Source organism: Papio anubis, chromosome 9, assembly GCF_008728515.1.
Source record: "Papio anubis isolate 15944 chromosome 9, Panubis1.0, whole genome shotgun sequence".
NCBI classification, from domain to species: Eukaryota; Metazoa; Chordata; class Mammalia; order Primates; family Cercopithecidae; genus Papio; species Papio anubis.
The window spans coordinates 9,364,111-9,386,414 of NC_044984.1; the positions used below are offsets into that span (position 1 = coordinate 9,364,111).

General features: G+C 38.0%; 1 protein-coding gene across 2 annotated transcripts; it reads left to right on the forward strand.

Annotated features, from left to right (window-relative positions):
- The first annotated feature begins 9,671 nt into the window (after nt 1-9,671).
- On the forward strand, nt 9,672-21,994 carry KLRB1 (killer cell lectin like receptor B1). Of its 2 annotated transcripts, none has more exons than XM_009180170.4 (6): nt 9,672-9,873; nt 15,942-16,040; nt 16,751-16,825; nt 17,936-18,090; nt 18,426-18,541; nt 20,079-21,252. In XM_009180170.4, the coding sequence occupies exons 1-6, from the start codon at nt 9,789-9,791 to the stop codon at nt 20,155-20,157; spliced, it is 609 nt and encodes a 202-aa protein (XP_009178434.1). In that variant the 5' UTR covers nt 9,672-9,788; the 3' UTR covers nt 20,158-21,252. The 2 variants fall into 2 exon arrangements, with proteins under 2 accessions (XP_009178434.1, XP_003906006.1); XM_003905957.5 differs by having other exon boundaries at nt 9,673-9,873; nt 21,135-21,994.
- Nucleotides 21,995-22,304: the final 310 nt, after the last annotated feature.

The window sequence follows — 22,304 nt, forward strand, 5'->3', positions numbered from 1 at the left end:
CAACTAGCTCCTGGGGATAAAATCATTATTGTAAAACCTAAGACAAGTGCTTGAGATATTTTGCAGACCCTGCACTTGAAGGATCACCTGGAACCACCCAGGTAGATAAAATGGCTCATTTGATCTTGTGGCCTGCACTCAGGAAGTGACTCAGCGCAAGAAGACAACTTCAGCCTCTTGTGATTTTATCTCTGACCCAAATGATCAGCACTCCGGCTTACTGGTGAAGTGACATCACTGTCTTGGGTAAATACCCAAGATTTGTTGTCTCATGGCCACAAAAAACAGACACACCAGAGTGAGGCTAAAAGAAGTTTAATAGGCAAAAGAAAGAGTAGAGTTCTCTCTGCTGCAGAGAGAGGGGGTGCCGAAGAAATGGATTGCCACTTCAGCAGTGAAATGAGGAAGGTTTTATAGATGAGCTTGGGGGGGTAGTGTCTGATTTACATAGAGCAGGAAAGATTTGTCCGACCAGGTGTGCCATTTACATAGTAAGAGAAAAACTGGTTAGGACTACGTGTGCATAGTGCGTGAAGAAGCTGGCCGCCGCCTCCCTAATCTTTTATTTATTAACTTATTATTTGTTTTTATTATTACACTTTAGGTTTTAGGGTACATGTGCACAACGTGCAGGTTTGTTACAAATGTATATATCAGGCCTCTGAGCTGAAGCTAGGCCATCTCATCCCCTTTCACTTGCACATATACTTCCACATGGCCTGAAGTAACTGAAGAATCACAAAAGAAGTGAAAATGCCCTGCCCCTGCCTTAACTGATGACTTTCCACCACAAAAGAAGGGAAAATGGCCAGTCCTTGCCTTAAGTGATGACATTACCTTGTGAAATTCCCTTTTCTGGTTCATCTTGACTCAAAAAGCGCCCTCACTGAGCACCTTGAGACCCCCACTCCTGGCTGCCAGAGAACAACCCCCCTTTGACTGGAATTTTCCTTTACCCACCCAAATCCTATAAAACGGCCCCACCCTTATCTCCCTTCGTTGATTCTCTTTTCGGACTCGGCCCGCTGGCACCCAGGTGATAAAAAAGCTTTATTGCTCACACAAAGCCTGTTTGGTAGTCTCTTCACACAGACACACATGACAGTATACATGTGTCATGTAGGTGTGCTGCACCTGTTAACTCGTCATTTACATTTGGTATATCTCCTCATGCTATCCATTCCCCATACCCCTACCTCACCACAGGCCCCAGTGTGTGATGTTCCCTATCCTGTGTCCAAGGGTTCTCATTGTTCAATTCCCACCTATGAATGAGAACATGTGCTGTTTGGTTTTCTATCCTTGCGATAGTTTGCTCAAAATGATGGTTTCCAGCTTTATCCATGTCCCTACAAAGGACATGAACTCATCCTTTTTGTGGCTGTGTAGTATTCCATGGTGTATATGTGCCACATTTTCTTCATCCAGTCTATCATTAATGGACATTTGGGTTGGTTCCAAGTCTTTGCTATTGTGAATAGTGCCACAATAAACATACGTGTGCATGTGTCTCTATAGCAGCATGATTTATCATCCTTTGGATATATGCCCAGTAATGGGATGGCTGGGTCAAATGGTATTTCTAGTTCTAGAGCCTTGAGAAACCACCACACTGTCTTCCACAATAGTTGAACTAGTTTACAGTCTCACCAACAGTGTAAAAGCGTTCCTATTTCTCCACATCGTCTCCAGTACCTGTTGTTTCCTGACTTTTTAATCATTGTCATTCTAACTGGCATGACATGGTATCTCATTGTGGTTTTGATTTGCATTTCTCTGACACCCAGCGATGATGAGCATTTTTTCATGTGTCTGTTGGCTACATAAATATCTTCTTTGCGAGTGTCTGTTCATATCCTTTGCCCACTTTTGGATGGGGTTGTTTGATTTTTTCTTATAAATTTGTTTAAGTTCTTTGTAGATTCTGGATATTAGCCCTTTGTCAGACGGGTAGATTGTAAACATTTTCTCCCATTCTGTAGGTTGTCTGTTCACTCTGGTGGTAGTTTCTTTTGCCGTGCAGAAGCTCTTTAGTTTAATTAGATCCCATTTGTCAATTTTGGCTTTTGTTGCCATTGCTTTTGGTGTTTTAGTCATGAAGTCCTTGCCCATGCCTATGTCCTGAATGGTATTGCCTAGGTTTTCTTCTAGGGTTTTTATGGTTTTAGGTCTAACATTTAAGTCTTTAATCCATCTTGAATTAATTTCTGCATAAGGTGTAAGAAAGGGATCCAGTTTCAGCTTTCTACATATGGCTAGCCAGTTTTCCCAGCACCATTTATTAAATAGGGAATCCTTTCCCCATTTCTTGCTTCCATCAGGTTTGTCAAAGATTAGATGGTTGTAGATGTGTGGTATTATTTCTGAGGGCTCTGTACTGTTCCATTGGTCTATATCTCTGTTTTGGTACCAGTACCATGCTGTTTTGGTTACTGTAGCCTTGTATTATAGTTTGAAGTCAGGTAGCATGATATCTCCAGCTTTGTTCTTTTGGCTTAGGATTGTCTTGGCAATGAGGGTTCTTTTTTGGTTCCACATGAACTTTAAAGCAGTTTTTTCCAATTCTGTGAAGAAAGTCATTGGTAGCTTGATGGGGATGGCATTGAATCTATAAATTACCTTGGGCAGTATGGCCATTTTCATGACATTGATTCTTCGAATCTATGAGCTTGGAATGTTCTTCCATTTGTTTGTGTCCTCTTTTATTTCATTGAGCAGTGTATTCTCATTCTCCTTGAAGAGGTCCTTTACATTCCTTGTAAGTTGGATTCCTAGGTATTTTATTCTCTTTGAAGCAATTGTGAATGGGAGTTCACTCGTGATTTGGCTCTCTGTTTGTCTGTTATTGGTGTAGAGGAATGCTTGTGATTTTTGCACATTGATTTTGTATCCTGAGACTTTGCTGAAGTTGCTTATCAGCCTAAGAAGATTCTCAGCTGAGACAATGGGGTTTTCTAAATATACAATCATGTCATCTGCAAACCAATACAATTTGACTTCCTCTTTTCCTAATTGAATACCCTTTATTTCTTTCTCCTGCCTGATTGCCCTGGCCAGAACTTCCAACACTATGTTGAATAACAGTGGTGAGAGAGGGCATCCCTGTCTTGTGCCAGTTTTCAAAGGAAATGGCTTCCAGTTTTTGCCCATTCAGTATGATATTGGTTGTGGGTTTGTCATAAACAGCTCTTATTATTTTGAGATATGTACCATCAATACCTAGTTCATTGAGAGTTTTTAGCATGAAGAGCTGTTGAATTTTGTCAAAGGCCTTTTCTGCATCCATGGAGATAATCATGTGTTTTTTTGTCATTGGTTCTGTTTATGTGATGGATTGTGTTTATTGATTTGCATATGTTGAACCAGCCTTGCATCCCAGGGATGAAGCCTACTTGATCGTAGTGGCTAAGCTTTTTGATGTGCTGCTGGATTCGGTTTGCCAGTATTTTATTGAGGATTTTTGCATCGATGTTCATTAAGGATATTGGTCTAAAATTCTCTTTTTTTGTTGTGTCTCTGCCAGGCTTTGGTATCAGGATGATGCTGGCCTTCTAAAATGAGTTAGGGGGGATTCCCTCTTTTTCTATTGATTGAAATAGTTTCAGAAGGAATGGTACTAGCTCCTATTTGGAACTCTGGTAGAATGTGGCTGTGAATCCGTCTGGTCCTGGACTTTTTTTCATTGGTAGACTATTAATTATTGCCTCAATTTCAGAGCCTGTTATTGGTCTATTCAGGGATTCAACTTCTTCCTGCTTTAGTCTTGGGAGGGTGTATATGTCCAGGAATTTATCCATTTCTTCTAGATTTTCTAGTTTATTTGCATAGAGGTGTTTATAGTATTCTCTTATGGTAATTTGTATTTCTGTTGGATCAGTGGTGATATTCCTTTTATCATTTTTTATTGCATCTATTTGATTCTTCTCTCTTTTCTTCTTTATTAGTCTTGCTATGGTAATTTGTATTTCTGTTGGATCAGTGGTGATATTCCTTTTATCATTTTTTATTGCGTCTATTTGATTCTTCTCTCTTTTCTTCTTTATTAGTCTTGCTAGCGGTCTATCAATTTTGTTGATCTTTTCAAAAAAACAGCTCCTAGATTCATTGATTTTTTTAAGACATTTTGTGTCTCTGTCTCCTTCAACTGTGCTCTCATCTTAGTTATTTCTTGCCTTCTGCTAGCTTTTGAATGTGTTTGCTCTTGCTTCTCTGGTTCTTTCCATTGTAATGTTAGGGTGTCAATTTTAGATCTTTCCTGCTTTCTCTTGTGGGCATTTAGTGCATACATTTCCCTCTACACACTGCTTTGAATGTGTCCCAGAGATTCTGGTATGTTGTGTCTTTGTTCTCATTGGATTCAAAGAACATCTTTATTTCTGCCTTCATTTCACGATGTATCCAGTAGTCATTCAGGAGCAGTTTGTTCAGTTTCCATGTAGTTGAGTGGTTTTGAACGAGTTTCTTAATCCTGAGTTCTAGTTTGATTGCACTGTGGTCTGAGAGGTAGTTTGTTATAATTTCTGATCTTTCACATTTGCTGAGGAATGCTTTACTTCCACCTACGTGGTCAATCTTGGAATAAGTGCGATGTGGTCTTGAGAAGAATGTATATTCTGTTGATTTGGGGTGGAGAGTTCTGTAGATGTCTATTAGGTCTCCTTGGTGCAGAGCTGAGTTCAATTCCTGGATGTCCTTGTTAACTTTCTGTCTCATTGATCTGTCTAATGTTGACAACAGGGTGTTAAAGTCTCCCATTATTATTGTGTGGGAGTCTAAGTCTCTTTTTAGGTCTCTAAGGGCTTGCTTTATGAATCTGGGTGCATATATATTTAGGATAGTTAACTCTTCTTGTTGAATTGATCCCTTTACCATTATATAATGGCCTTCTTTGTCTCTATTGATTTTTGCTGGTTTAAAGTCTGTTTTATCGGAGACTAGGAGTGCAAACTCTGCTTTTTTTTGTTTTCCATTTGCTAGGTATATCTTCCTCCATCTCTTAATTTTGAGTCTATGTGTGTCTGCATGTGAGATGGGTCTCCTGAATACAGCACACTGATGGGCTTTGACACTTTGTCCAATTTGCCAGTCTGTGTCTTTTAATTGGAGGACTTAGCCCATTTACATTTAAGGTTAATATTGTTATGTGTGAATTTGATCCTGTCATTATAATGTTAGCTGGTTATTTTGCTCATCAGTTGATGTAGTTTCTTCCTAGCATCAATGGTCTTTACAATTTGGCATGTTTTTGCAGTGACTGGTACCAGTTATTCCTTTCCATGTTTAGTGTTTCTTTCAGGAGTTCTTGTAAGGCAGGCCTGGTGGTGACAAAATCTCTCAGCATTTGTTCATCTGTAAAGGATTTTATGTCTCCTTCACTTATGAAGCTTAATTTGGCTGGATATGAAATTCTGGGTTGATATGAAATTCTTTTCTTTAAGAATGTTGAATATTGGCCCCCACTCTCTTCTGGCTTGTAGAGTTTCTGCAGAGAGATTAGCTGTTAGTCTGATGGGCTTCCCTTTGTGGGTATCCCGACCTTTCTTTCTTGATGCCCTTAACATTTTTTTCTTCATTTCAGCTTTGGTGAATCTGACAATTATGTGTCTTGGAGTTGCTCTTCTCAAGGAATATTTTTGTGGCATTCTCTGTATTGCCTGAATTTGAATGTTGGCCTGCCTTGCTAGGTTGGGGAAGTTCTCCTGGATAATATCCTGAAGAGTGTTTTCAAACTTGGTTCCATTCTCCCTGTCACTTTCAGGTACACCAATCAGACATAGATTTGGTCTTTTCACATAGTCCCACATTTCTTGGAGGCTTTGTTTATTTATTTGTACTCTTTTTTCTCTAAACTTCTCTTCTCACTTCATTTCATTCATTTGATCTTCAATCACTGATACTTTTTCTTCCACTTGATCAAATCAGCTACTGAAGCTTGTGCATGTGTCACGTAGTTCTCATGCCACAGTTTTCAGCTCCATCAGGTCATTTAAGGTCTTCTCCATGCTCTGTACTCTAGTTTGCCATTCATCTCATATTTTTTCAAGGTTTTTAGCTTCTTTTTTGATGGGTTTTTAAATCCTCCTTTAGCTCAGAGAAGTTTGTTATTACTGATTGCCTGAAGCCGTCTTCTCTCAACTTATCAAAGTCATTCTCCATCCAGCTTTGTTCCATTGCTGGCGAGGAGCTCTGTTCCTTTGGAGGAGAAGAGGCACTCTCATTTTTAGAATTTTCAGCTTTTCTGCTCTGGTTTCTCCCCATCTTTGTGGTTTTATCTACCTTTGGTCTTTGATGATAGTGACATACAGATGGGGTTTTGATGTGGATGTCCTTTCAGTTTGTTAGTTTTCCTTCTAACATTCAGGACTCACAGCTGCAGGTCTGTTGGAGTTTGCTGGAGGTCCACTCCAGACCCTGTTTGCCTGGGTATCACCAGTGGAGGCTGCAGAACAGCAAATATTGCAGAACGGAAAATGTTGCTGTCTGATCCTTCCTCTGGAGGTTTCATCTCAGAGGGGCACCTGCCTGTATGAGGTGTCAGTTGGCCCCTTCTGGGAGGTGTCTCCCAGTTAGGCTACTTGGGGGTCAGGGACCCACGAGAGGAGGCAGTCGGTCTGTTCTCAGATCTCAAACTCCATGCTGGGAGAACCATTACTCTATCCAAAACTGTCAAACAGGGATGTTTTAGTCTACAGAAGTTTCTGCTGAATTTTCTTCAGCTATGCCCTGCCTCTAGAGGTGGAATCTACAGAGCCAGACAGGCCTCCTTGAGCTGCAGTGGGCTGCACCCAGTTCAAGATTCCCGGCAGCTTTGTTTACCTACTCAAGCCTCAGCAATGGAGGACTCCCCTCCCCCAGCACCCTCACTGCCACCTTGCAGTTTGATCTCAGGCTGCTGCGCTAGCAGTGAGTGAGGCTCCGTGGGTGTGGGAACCTCTGAGCCAAGTGCGGGATATAATCTCCTGGTGTGCCATTTGCTAAGACTATTGGAAAAGTGCCATATTAAGGTGGGAGTGTCCCAATTTTCCAGGTACCATCTGTCACGGCTTCCCTTGGCTAGGAAAGGGAATTCTCTGATCCCTTATGCTTCCTTGGAGAGGCGATGCCCCACCCTGCTCCATGGGCTGCACCCACTGTCTGACAAGCCCCAGTGAGACGAACCCAGACCTCAGTTGGAAATGCAGATATCACCCTCTTCTGTGTCGCTCACACTGGGAGCTACAGACTGGAGCTGTTCCTATTCAGCCATCTTGGAACCCAGTCCACCTAAGGTCTTGCTCTGAGGTTCTGTGCCTAAAAATCTTTGAAAGAGGTGAAGGACCTCTTCAAGGAGAACTACAAAACACTGCTCAATGAAATAAAAGAGGACAAAAACAAATGGAAGAACATTCCATGCTCATGAATAGGAAAAATCAATATTGTGAAAATGGCCATACTGCCCAAGGTAATTTATAGATTCAATGCCATCCCCATCAAGCTACCAATGACTTTCTTCACAGAATTGGAAATAACTACCTTAAAGTTCATATTGAACTAAAAAAGAGCCCGCATTGCCAAGACAATCCTAAGCCAAAAGAACAAAGCAGGAGGCATCACACTACCTGACTTCAAACTATAATACAAGGCTACAGTAACCAAAACAACATGGTACTGGTACCAAAACAGAGATATAGACCAATAGAACAGAACAGAGTCCTCAGAAATAATACCACACATCTACAACCATCTGATCTTTGACAAACCTGATGGAAACAAGAAATGGGGAAAGGATTCCCTATTTAATAAATGGTGCTGGGAAAACTGGCTAGCCATATGTAGAAAGCTGAAACTGGATCCCTTCCTTACACCTTATGCAGAAATTAATTCAAGATGGATTAAAGACTTAAATGTTAGACCTAAAACCATAAAAACCCTAGAAGAAAACCTAGGCAATACCATTCAGGACATAGGCATGGGCAAGGACTTCATGACTAAAACACCAAAAGCAATGGCAACAAAAGCCAAAATTGACAAATGGGATCTAATTAAACTAAAGAGCTTCTGCATGGCGAAAGGAACTACCACCAGAGTGAACAGACAACCTACAGAATGGGAGAAAATGTTTACAATCTACCCGTCTGACAAGGGGCTAATATCCAGAATCTACAAAGAACTTAAACAAATTTATAAGAAAAAATCAAACAACCCCATCCAAAAGTGGGCAAAGGATATGAACAGACACTTCGCAAAAGAAGACATTTATGCAGCCAACAGACACATGAAAAAATGCTCATCATCGCTGGGTGTCAGAGAAATGCAAATCAAAACCACAATGAGATACCATGTCACACCAGTTAGAATGGCGATCATTAAAAAGTCAGGAAACAACAGGTGCTGGAGATGATGTGGAGAAATAGGAATGCTTTTACACTGTTAGTGGGACTGTAAACTAGTTCAACTATTGTGGAAGACAGTGTGGCAATTCCTCAAGGATCTAGAACTAGATGTACCATATGACCCAGCCATCCCATTACTGGGCATATATCCAAAGGATGATAAATCATGCTGCTATAGAGACACATGCACACGTATGTTTATTGTGACACTATTCACAATAGCAAAGACTTGGAACCAACCCAAATGTCCATTAATGATAGACTGGATGAAGAAAATGTGGCACATATACACCATGGAATACTATGCAGCCATAAAAAAGGATGAGTTCATGTCCTTTGTAGGGACATGGATGAAGCTTGAAACCATTATTCTGAGCAAACTATCGCAATGACAGAAAACCAAACAGCACATGTTCTCACTCATAGGTGGGAAGTGAACAATGAGAACACTTGGACACAGGGTGAGGAACACCACACAGTGGGGTCTGTCGTGGGGTGTGGGGAGGGGGGAGGGATAGCATTAAGAGATATACCCAATGTAAATGATGAGTAAAAGGGTGCAGCACAGCAACATGGCACATATATACATATGTAACAAACCTGTATGTTGTGCACAATGTACTTATTATACTTAAAGTATAATAAAAAAAGAAAAAGGAAAAAAAAGTATACACATTCTATAATCACCTCGAAAGAAAAAGAAAATCTTTGAAAGAGATAAAAAAAAATTCCATATGCTCCACTTCCTACAATTCAGATGGTTTCCAAATACTTTTACTTATGTGAAAATGCTATCATATCCAACAGTGCCTTTAGCGCTAAGCTAGCAGTAGGCTATTGATCTTTAGCACATTGCTTTTTCTGTTGTGTTATTCATTGGGCTTTCTCACATTTATGTTCCCATTTCTCACATTTCACCACTTTCTTTGGAGCACAGATATTTCAGGAAGATTTTAGAGTCTTTGAATAGCATTATGGACTTTTTTACATTAATTTTTACTTTTACAAAATTGTGCTAAATATTATTTCTGTTAATTACTGAGTTTTGTGGGGGCCCCTTAAATTGGAACCCCAGGCTATGCCTCATCTGCTTCACTCTGGTACTGGCCCTGAGAGAGCAACAGAAAAAGAATGGTTACAAAAACAAGAACAAACGAGCCTCCCAGAATTTTGTCAAACAACAGGCCAGTTAATTAAGGAAAGTAGATATTACATAGCTAGGCATAATGAACATGCAGTGAGTGGATTGTCTCAGTAATTTGCGGAGAAAACCACCACCAAGAAGTGTAGGTGGGTGGGAACAAAAGAGAGACAACAAAGTACTGCAGGCAGAACGCTTCCTTTTGCTGATTTTACCTCACAGAATTGAGAGTTTTTTCTTATATGCAAGTTTAATGCCACCTTCCTCTGTCTGCAATGGACCAACAAATGATGTATGCTGAGTTAACCTTACCCAAGGACTCAGGCCCAGAAAGTTCTTCACCTTCATCTCTTCCTCGGGGTAAGTGGCTTTAATTTTCCTTTGGCATTTGTATATCTTCCAGAATTAGATCTTCCTGTTATATTTATGGCTTTAAATCATTGCTTTAAAGATGAGCAGTGGTTTTATATTAATGTTTAACGGGTGTTGCATGGCTTGCCTGTAGATAATCACAACTTTGGACAAAAATTTTAAACCTCATACATTTCTTTTTCTCAATCCAGTCAGCATGAAAAGCAAACATCACCTGTCTTACTGAGCCTTGGTTAAAAGACTCTGAAGAAACAACACTTTAGGCTACACTGGGCACGCTGCCTATGGGTTACCCCTGCTCCACAAGGAAAGAAAGAAAGAATAAATGAAAGAAAGAAAGAAAGAAAGAAAGAAAGAAAGAAAGAAAGAAAGAAAGAAAGAAAGAAAGAAAGCAAGCTAGAAAGAAAGGAAGGAAGGAAGGAAGGAAGGAAGGAAGGAAGGAAGGAAGGAAGGAAGGAAGGATAAATGAAAGAAAGAAAGAAAGAGAGAGAGAAAGGAGAGAGAAAGGAAGAGAGAGAGAAAGAGACAGAAAGAGGAGGAGGAAGGAAGGAAGGAAAGAAAGAAGGAAGGAAGGAAGGAAAAATATTTTACATGTATGAACTAAGGAATATTTAAGACACACATTGCAAACTTACTGTAATAACAACGTACGTTAGTCCAAATTCCTCTACAAAATATCAATACTATGATTAGGTCCCAGTGCATTTTCATCCATAATATTCCTTTCAGAATACAACGTGTAGGCCAGTTGCAGTGGCTCATGCCTGTAATCCCAGCACTTTGGTAGGCTGAGGTGGATGGTTTGCTTGAGTCCAGGAGTTCAAGACCAGCCTGGGTAATGTGGCAAAACTTCATCTCTACAAACAATACAAAAAAATAGCCAAGTGTGTGGCACACGCCTGTGGTCCTAGCTACTTGGGAGGCTGAGGTGAGAGGATTGATTGAGCCCAAGAGATCAAGGCTGCAGTGAGCTGTAATTGTGTCACTGTACTCCATCCTAGGTGACACAGCGAGATTCTATCTCAAAAAAAACACATATATATATATATATTTTATACATATATCTTATATATATTATATATAAATATATATATAAAGTATAGGCTTAATGAGTGACATACTTCACTCTCTCAAGAGAGGGGAAAACTTTCTGGAAAATAAAAATTCAAGATCAAAGATTTGAATATCATTACTATCTGATAGTTTCTAGTTTGAAAAGTATCACAGCTTAGAAAGAGACAAGCCACAAAATACTCAAGCATATCAGTAATGAACCTACTTACCATTTGTTGAAACTGGTACTTTCCTGTGTCTCTGAAGAGTTAGGATTCTGAGTGAAAGACGCGGGGAACACCAATGTGAGGTAATACGTGATGGATAGCATGGCCTGTGGATGGATGGGAAGAAACTAGAAACTGAGGCAGAAAATCAGTATGAAATTATTATGACACATAATTATTTTCTGATATCTAACTGGATTTACTATCATCGATAATATTACAATTGTTTACCATTCTGATATTCATTCCATATCATGCCGAGTATTTGACTTGTGCTGTTTCAAGACTGTTTAAGTTTTAAACTATTGAATTTTCAAAGTTTTAAGTCAAGAAGAAAATCTTAGAGCCGTCAATTAAGTTTCACTACAATTTTCATATAACAGTAGAGAAAATTAGAGGATTCTAATAACTATAGGGAGGATTTGGTTGAGCAAGATTTTTTTTAAAGAGTAAGTCTTTCTTTTCCTCTGTTCATATCCAGCAAAAGTTGGAAAATGGGCATTGTCAGAAAATGAATATAGAGATAGTGAGACTCTTCCCAAATGTTGCTATGATCCCAAAGGATGCGGAAATTTTTTTCTACTTGGATTAGAGTAGACTAAAGCCAGAGCAAAGTATGTGACTATAGAACACAAATCTGATATTAAATAATTATAAAACCACTATTGGACTCTGGCTAAACTGTTGAGGCTGTGGTCACTCTGTAGCGTGGTGATTGTATCTAAGGCAGTCAGCAAAACCAGAAAGAGAGATGTGAGTGATAACTTATCTTGCTTCTGGTCAAATGGCCAAGGGTTTGGTCTGTTAGAAAAGTGGATAAGGTGTTTGCAAAAATGCCTCTAGAGTTTATTCATTCATTCAAAAATAAACTCCTACTCTGTGCCAGGCATGCTGTGAATACAGCAGTGAACAAAATAGAGAAAATTATTTTCCTTCATAGAGTTTATAGTAAAATGGAAGCACATTTGTGGAAGACAGTATTGCTATTCCTCAAGGATCTAGAGCTGGAAATATCATTTGATCCAGTGATCCCATTATTGAGTATATATCCAAAGGATTATAAATCATGCTACTATGAAGACACATGCACAAGTATCTTTACTGTGGCAGCATTCACAATAGCAAAGACTTGGAACCAACCCAAATGTCCATCATTGAGAGACTGGATTAAGAAAATGTGGCACATACACACCATGGAATACTATGCAGCCATAAAAAAGGACGAGTTCATGTCCTTTGCAGGGACATGGATGAAGCTGGAAACCATCATTCTGAGCAAACTATCACAAGGACAGAAAACCAAACACCGCATGTTCTCACCCATAGGTGGGAATTGAACAATGAGAACACTTGGACACAGGAAGGGGAACATTGCACACTGGGGCCTGTCGTGGAGTGGGGGGAGGGGGAAGGGATAACATTAGGAGAAATATCTAATGTAAATGATGAGTTAACGGGTGCAACAAACCAACATGGCACATGTACACATATGTAACAAACCTGCACGTTGTGCACATGTACCCTAGAACTTTAAAGTATAATAAAAAATAAAAATTAAAAAAAAAAATGAAGGCACACAATCAATAAAATAGACATATAACTAAGTCAGTATAAAAGATGAGATGGTGTTAATGTTATTGAGAAAAATTTGAAAATAGGATTTAGCTTTCGGGGAGGGTAGCATATCAAACAGAATAATCAAGGAAGGCCTCCCTGAGAAGATGACATTGAGTCAAAACCTGACAGAAATGAGGGACAAAGACATAAGACCCTGAGAAAGGAGGCTTCTATGAAGGTGACCAACAAGTGCAAAAACCTCAAAATGAAAACATGCCTGTGATATTGTAGGAGGTGTCTGCGTGCAGAGCGTGCGTATGGAGGCCAGACGGGGTGAGGGCAAAATGTAAAACCACTACTGGACTCTGGCTAAACTATTGAGGCTGTGGTCACTCTGTAGCATGGTAATTGTATCTAAGGCAGTCAACGAAACCAGAGAGAGAGACGTGAGTGATAACATCCAGTAGAAGTGAGGGCCAGCTTAAATAGGGACATATGAGCCATTCTACACACTCAGATTTGCCTGATGAAAAGCCAATGGAAGGTTCAGAACAATGAAATGAGATGATTTCACATACTTTTTAAACTCAAATGGAGAACAGCCATAGGTAGGTATTTCCAGATAACTAACGTCTGCCTGACCTCTGTAGTGATTTATTGTAACTTCGTTAATTCTAATGTCATGTGGTGCCACAGAAACACAGTACAGGAGTACATTCCTCCCAGACACGGTACGCTGCACTCAACTCCTTACATTTTAGCATGAACGAATAACAGTTTTTAAAAGTCACCAAGTTGCCTTTTAGCTATAGTTAAGAAAAAAAACCTTTTAGAAAAAAGAACTGCTGCTCATTGAACAGTTACCATGTGCCAGACACTGTGCCCAGCATTTAGAAGAATTGTTTCATATAATCCTCTCCAAAATATTATGACATAGATATTATTCCACATTTCACAGATGAGGAAATGAGTGGGTTATGAAGGTTGAGCGTATTTTCCAAAATAGCATGTTCACACTCAGATTTGCTAGATTGGAAAGACTGTTCTTAATCAATGTTAGACTTTAGTAATGAAAAGTTACTAAATTAATGTTAGTAATAGAATTAAGCCGGGCACGGTGGCTCACGTCTGTAATCCCAGCACTTTCGAGACCAGCCTGACCAACATGGAGAAACCCCGTCTTTAATAAAATTAAAAAAAAAAAAAAATACAAAATTAGCCGGGCCTGGTGGTGCATGCTTGTAATCCCAACTACTCGGGAGATTGAGGCAGGAGAATCGCTTGGACCCGGGAGGCGGAGGTTGCGGTGAGCCGAGATCACGCCATTGCACGCCAGTCTGGGCAACAAGAGTGAAACTCCGTCTCAAAAACAAACAAACAAACAAACAAATAAATAAATAAATAAAACTAATTAATTTAGCAATTAAAATAGTGACTATACAGAGCTTTCTCCACTTGACAAACAAACTTAGAGTTTCAAGGAAGAGAAGGGCGGGGGAGAGAAGAGACAGAAAGATGAAATAATGTATGTCTATAAAACTGGAAGGAAAGCCATCCCAGTGTTGTCTTGGGCTCATTGATTGCATGTAGCCATTCCTGTGTCACATAGCTCTCATTAGAAGTTCTAGGCCAATATAACCAAGCTTGGTTTCCTCACATTCAGATGTATCCCTGGGGCCTTGGAGTCTCCTCTAGGTATCTACTGCTCCCTGCCCCCCTCCACTGATACAGCATGTCCTAAATAGTTCCAGATGACAATCCATATGTTACAACCCTGACTCCAATGTATTATGTTTCCTCCCATAATCTTCGATCACCACTAACGCTACTAAATTCTATCTCCTCAGGGCCTTTTTAGAGAGAGCTAACTCACTTACATCAGTGTGAGCATCTTAATGTGAGAGATTATCAGGTCTGCAAACGGACTGCACGACTTAATCCTCAAGGATAATGGACCATTAAAAGTAGAAATGGCTTCATGGCCATTCTGAAACATATAATGAGAATAAAGGATAATATTATAGTATATCTGATGCTAAATTTTTTAACATGTAACTCATAGCAAGGAATCACTTACATGGAGTAATATTAGAAAAAATAAAAAAGAATAGATAATACAAATAAATCCATAGCTTTAGATAAATTAGAAAACCTTTACTTATAAAAGCTTCTGGCTCTAATAATAGAATTCATAAAGTAATTTATAATTATAATAGATCTAATATGTTAAAAACCAAATGAGAGCGGAGGGAGTCTTACAATTAAATCAGAGATATGGGAGCTATGTAGGCACAACTTCTAGCAGTGTAACTGAGGCGTATACTACCAGAATAATTCCTTATCAGAGTTGATTTAATTTTGGAAGCTATGTCCCCATGTTTCTCCAGAATATTTTTATAAGTAAGTCTCTATTATTTTTTTCTATTAATTCATGTTTTCAAAGATATGGAGCAAAATATATTGAAAAAGTTGCAATGAATTTATAACATTTCATCAATATAATCATAACTTCTGAAGAACATGGGAGACTCATTATATAGTAATTGAAATGATTACAGAGAAAAGCAGAGCTATCTGACACTCGGTTTAGACTATGCAATGTTGTAGACATAAGCGCATATTATGTTATACTAGTGATAATATTGAAAATGGTATGCAGTCACAAAACCTTCTCCTTTGATGGCCATACATTTGACCTAACTTGGAGATGTTTGTTCTAGGCAACAGCAAAGCACAGGATTCCATGTCCAAAAACGGAATTTCTGTATATCACCAGCACCTAACATAGTGGTTGGCACAAAATAGAGCCTCAAAAAATATCTTGACTAAATGAAGGTCTTCCTTCTTAGACGAAATGCTTTGACTTACTACCTACATTAAGACATGCACTTCATTTTTGTATAGCACTTGGTAATTTTCAAAACATCTTTCTACCTATCTCATTTGATTCTTATACCAATCCTTTGTATACACACATGCATAAGTGTTCGTATTTTATCAATGAGCAAACTCTGTTGGATCTCAGAACCCATCTTGCAGGACTCTTCTTTTAGAATGATGGATACAGGTTGTTCCCTGCCCTCATCCCCTAAGCTGAATCTAATTGTCCCTATGTTATCCCAAGTACATTTTTGTGCCAGATGTACTCCACTGAGTTAACTGACGTTTTTTGGGTTTTTTTGTTTGTTTCTTTTTGTTTTTTTCTTTTTAACTTCTCAGATGTCTGTCAGGGTTCACCTTGGCATCAAGTTGCCCTGAAACTTAGCTGTGCTGGGATTATTCTCCTTGTCTTGGTTGTTACTGGGTTGAGTCTTTCAGGTAAGTGAGGCAACATCATTTGTTGCATAATACTTACTCTACTTCCATCATGTATCTTAGAGCATCTCAACATAATTCGGCCACCCCAATCTTAGTGAAAGATCAATGAATAAAAAGTCATGAAGCAAAGCTTCTAAGAGTCAGTCCATATCCACTTTGGATACCAGCCTTTCATATTTGTCTTCCCAATTGCCCTGAGAGTCATCACGGGGTATTATATATGTGGCCCAAGAACTTTTGAAAAGGATCACAATTGTGCCACAAAGATGATGACAAAGAAAAGAAAAATTTCCAGTTATTTATGGTTTATTATGTACCTACTAAAATTCCAGATTGCAGCAGATGATCTCTCCCTTGGAACAGGCACAATTAGACTCATTTTGAAGATGATAAAGTTCGGGTGAGACTGTAGGCAATTTAAGAGCTTAAGTAATGCTGTTAGATTGACTTATCTAGTAGACACAGGCAACCTAATGCCTGTGTGAGTCCACCTGTTTTGTTTTTTTCTTATTTGTTTCTGTATGCTTCCTGTAGGTGAGACCTTTTTTTTTCTTTTTTTTTTTTTTTACCACATTGCTAATACTTTTATCTTCTGTCCATATTCAAGCTTGTTGAGATTATTTAGTTTCCTGAAGTAACAAATGTAATATATCCACTCCACCACACATTTCAGCATTTAATACTCTCAATTGTTTTTCGTTATGTACTAGTGGCATCCTTACTACAGAAACCATCAATAGGAAAATGCAGTGTGGACATTCAACAGAACACGACTAAAACAACAGGTAATTGTGTGGCTTGAATTTCCTAAGAATAACAATTAATATTTGTAGATTTCATGTGTTACCTTTGGTACAATTCATAACAATCCATATGTTAAGATATTCTTATCATTCTGCTTTTCTGAATTAGAAAACTGAGGCATAAAAGGATTCAACAACTTGCTGAGGGTCACATAAGCACCAAGTGAGGAGGCTGGGAATTATACTTACGTGGTCTGACTTCTGAACCTAAGGTTTTAACCAGCAAAGCATGCTGCCTCATGAGAAGCCTCTGCTAGGATACTCCATTGTTGATACGAAAATATGTGAAATATTTGATTATCTTAGTGAGCTATTAAGTTTGGCCTGAAGATAATTGATAGAACTTAAACATAGAATGAATTCTTTACTATTTATTATATTTCCTCACCATGCAGCCACATTAGTCTTGCTCCAGCGTGTGTTAATAAAAAAGGTGACTGTTGTTGAGTGACTGTAGTGGAGTATGATCTGTGTGCACATTCTCACAGAACGGAAGTTTTAAGAAAACCTGAAAGTCCCTCTGGAAAATTCTATCCAATAGATCACATTAAGTAGGTAAATACCTCATTCAGCAATTAGAAATTTTCTTATACTTTTTTCTCCATGGTATTTCTCATTAATTTAGTGAAAATAATTATTTGCTATGCATTTTGTGCATCATTTAAAATCAGCACTTTTTACATGAGTTTTATATTGTTGCCGGTGTAGTGGAATAGGCACTGGTGATAAATTTAAGGAAACTGAGAAATAGAAATATTTCATCTGATTGGCTGAACTTAAACAAGTTATTCTGTCTCTCCCTGTCTTAAAATGTAAGATGTGGCAATTTAAATTATTCTGATGGTATTTTCCTACTTTGATATTTTATGATTCCATTTATGCTCAAGATAACTGGTCACTAATTCCCAATTCTTGGTACCAGAATGAACGGTAGTCCTTGAAAACCTCAACTTTATAATAAATTCATTTTTCTCACAGTGATAATAAAAAACTTTGAACATTTATAATGATATGTGTGTGTGATTGGTTGTGGTGTGTCAGGGATAGGTTAGAAACATACCATTTATTTCTTATTTCCGTTTTTCATTTTAGAAAGACCGGATCTCTTAAAATGCCCAATATATTGGCAGCAAGTCCAAGAGAAATGCTTGCTACTTTCTCAAACTGTCAAACCTTGGAATAACAGTCTAGCTGATTGTTCCACCAAAGAATCCAGTTTGCTGCTTATTCAAGATAAGGATGAATTGGTAAATCATTAAATAAAATACCTTAATAAAACTTAACATTTTCTTTAAACCATACCAATACGTCTGTGCATTAGCCCAGGGGTTTTATGTAATGGAAGTGATGACTTTGACTTCACAATTTGAATGACTAAGTGGATATGTAAAAAAATAATTAAATATAAGGTGATGAATACAATAATAGAAATAAAAACATAGAAATATCACAAAGAAGGAATAATTAATGCTGACAAGGAGTTCGGAAAGACTTCAGAGATGGGGTGATGCTTGAACTAGGTTTTAGGGGATCAAACCAAGAATAGATAAGCAGATTTAATATCCTTCTGTTTCATTTATAGACACGCACACAGAACTTGATACATGACAAAGCAATTTCATTTTGGATTGGATTAAATTTTTCGTTATCAGAGAAGAACTGGAAGTGGATAAATGGCTCTTTTCTAAGTTCTAATGAGTGAGTATTAGATGAGCTAATTTTAATATTCAATTTATATCAGGTTTGCACTGCAAAACGGTAACACTGAAGATTGAGTTTTGTAGTTTTAATTTGGTTTAAAACTCTCCAGAGGTTCAGAATACGCTAAGAAGATGGATGATTTCAAAGTTGGTTGGAAAGTTCTATATATGAAAATATATCAGCTCTTTATAAGAAAATATATATTTATCTGCAATGGAGTTTTAGGGGACAGGAAATAGACTAACTTATTTGGAAACGGCACATTAAATTTAAAATAGTGATTATCTGGAGACCACTGGCACACAGAATGTCTTACATTGTATTTTTCAAACTGTGGGAAAATATACATTAGCAGGTAATGAGACCAATTTAGTGGGTCACAGCTGGCATTAAAAGAAAAGAAAAAATAGTAAATATCAGAGTGTGGAACCCAGACACCCACGCTGTGACAAAAATTGCAGTATATTTGAACCACTGGTGTGAAAGGTAGAGGTACATGAGAGGATGTGATGAAAACATGTATAAGCCACAAAAGAGCTATTTGCTGTTTTCTCTTCAGTGTTACGTGCTTTTATCTTGTGTAAGATGGTCAAAATTACCATCAACGTACTATGAGGGTTGATGCAACACAGGCAAATTTCATATTTTAGCAGAATTCATGGATAATTTTGCAGAAAAGGGTAGAGTATTTTCTTCCCTCACAAGCAAAAATGTGTAGGCCTTCAATCACATTTCTGTAAAGAACTTTTAATGAGTTTTTCAAAAGAGATAATATAAAGAGTTATATTTAATAAGTCTGTAAATGATTTAGTCAAATTGGCAGAATTTACATTTAAAATGTATTTTCCGTCACTTGAAAAACAAGAGGTTAAAATTTAAAACATAGGAGAATGTTTAAGTTTGTCTAAAGTATACTAATAATTTATTAAGTATGGAAAGTATTAAACACTGAAAGAAATGTTGGCTCAATCGGCAAAGTTTTAACATTATATGAGTCACATTCTAAAAAATTTCATAAAGTGTAAGATTTTAAAATAAAGATGATTTAAAAATAAATGTTCTGGACTAGAATAAATTTATGAAAAGCCAAACATACACATTATATTTAAAAACAACTCTCTTGATTTTTATATTGCTTTCTGGGGGTTATTTTCTATATTTTATTTACAAATAAATGAAAGTATGTTTGCTATTAATTTATTCTTATCTTTTCATACACGGTATTGGTGAATTAGCGTTTATTAAATATAGTTTGTATGTGTTTCTTAACGGGGTCATAATGCAAAATGTTTATTTTATTGTGGTTCCCAGTAAAAAATAAAATTTGAAAACATTGAAATGTGAATATAAATATGTATAAAGTGGATGGAGTAAATTCAGTTGAACCTCTTATTTTATTCTGAGGAGAAAGATGATGCTTTAAGATAGGAGTGATCAGGTAAACCTGAAAGGTATCATGTTATAGCACCAATTAGACTCTGTTTTTATCTGCAAGGCAAGGAAAGAAAGGAAAGAATCGTAATATTTTTTACAGGGTTGTTTTGGGGGCTACAGGAGACCATGTACAAGAGCTACCCAGATGTCTCATCAAGGAAGGCCTGGAAAACCACTGAGGGCCTTTTGGAAAAGGAATTGTTGACTTGGCCAGATTGGCATTTAAAAAATTACCCTGATAATTTAAGAAAGAATTACACGGGTGGAAGAGATAAAATATAGGGAACTTTTGCAATAGCCCAGTTGAAAGAAGTTCTTGGTTTGACTAGAAGGTTGGGCAGTAGGAAGAAATCAGACAAACAGCTCCAAGAGGCTACATGAAAAAAATGGAACAAAGGACTAAAGAAAAGCTGTGATGGAGCCCTGCATGCTGCCACCACCTCATCCGTTTGAGACAAATAGGAGAGTCTTGAACTCACATCATCTTTGCAACTCAACTCTAATACAGCCTGTCCCATTGTTTGAATTATATCGCCACCTCCTACCTGCAGTGAGCCACGGGACTCATGCTTGTTTGAAACTAATATTATATTGCTGCAGACACCCATTCACCTCTGTTGGGAATGAGAATGAAAGGAACCTCTGACTGCATAACCATGAACTGAGCCACTTTTTCTCACTGCTGTCAAATTCTATAGACTCTGAACATCCATCATGCCTCCAGATATTTATCATATTTACTGAGCATATATTTTTGAAGTATTGTCACATTTTCATATTTCATCTCCATACCTCCCCTGAATATTAGGTGGCTATAGCCTAAATATTTCAGAAAACTGTGGCTCAGTAAAGAAACATTTTCAATGTGACCTGTTAGTAGAACAATAAGAAGATTGAATCCCCAGTTTCCAAAGTTTCTTTTTTAAATGTAATTGTGAAGTTTCTTGTTTTCCAATGAAGATGAACTTGAAAGTTCCAGAGGTTTCCATTAGCTCTATCTTAAAAGTTCATACCATTATATTTGTGACTGTGTACCTTCTTTGTTTAACAGTTTGTCTTTCTACTGCTTCCTGAGAGTCCTAGGAAATAATGGCTAAGTGAGAATAGCTATGAGAAAATCCTAAGCACTAAGACAGACTTTTCTTTTCCTCTCCAGCTTAAAAATTACAGGTGATGCTAAAGAAAACAGCTGTGTTTACATCTCACAGACATCTGTGTATTCTGAGTACTGTAGTACAGAAATGAAATGGATCTGCCAAAAAGAACTAACACTTGTGAGAAATAAAGTGTCTCCTGACTCTTGGCTATGAATCCCATCTCAATTGATTTGCTTCCCATTACTGATCTCTGTACTTTTAACTGCACATACTATTGGTACTACCTAATGTACATTCAGTGGCACAAAGTGAACAAATTCTGAGAATTGTTCAACTGGTATGAATCTTACGGAAGTTCATGTTTATCATATTCATTCTACAAAATGAGGAAACAGAGACATAGAGAAAACATGTATCATTTTAAAGAAACAGTGATAGTCTATGATGAAGGAGTGAAGGATGTCCCTGAATATGCCAAATTGGTATATTGATTGTTTTGTGTTTAAAACAGTGGAGAAATTGCAGATTCAGAAAGGGAGAGCTGACCTGTCACTTCCCACATGTGGCAAGCCATAAAGATTCCTCTGGGAGGGCTACCCTAGTCATACAAGGGCAAGAAAATAGCTCTTACCGACAGAGACCTGGAATTGGATGCTGCAATGAACCTGAATAAAGATATTTAATAAACACTTATCTTTCGCCTATTTGACAGCCCCCCACAACTAATATATCTCCTAGTGACTCCTCTAGAAAATGGATTGCCCCCAGCCAGCTTTCCTTCGTCCTGTCATTTCTTTTCACATTTATCATTCTTGGTCTAAAAAGCGTAAAAGCATCTTGCTTAGGCCACTTCTTTGGATTTCACTCTCTTGTGAGTTCGTCATGTACATGCAAAATGAATAAAATGTGTATACTTTTATTTTGTTCATCTGCCTGGTGCCAATTTAGTTTCTAGATCCAATAGAAGAGCCCACTATGGGCTAAAAAGGGGCTTTGGAGGTGATCTCTGGCTCCCCTTCAATGGGAAGAACCCCCAGACCAGCTGAAGAGAATTAGATTCTAATCCTGATGTGTATGTGTGGCCTTCATTGATCCCTTCCATGTCATGGCTCATCTCCAGGAAAGTTTTAGTAAATAATTGCTAAATCCCTGTGCATCTATCATAGTCTATCATGTTTTAAACCACTACACAATTGAATTGTGGCAGAACATTGATTAAATTCCATTCT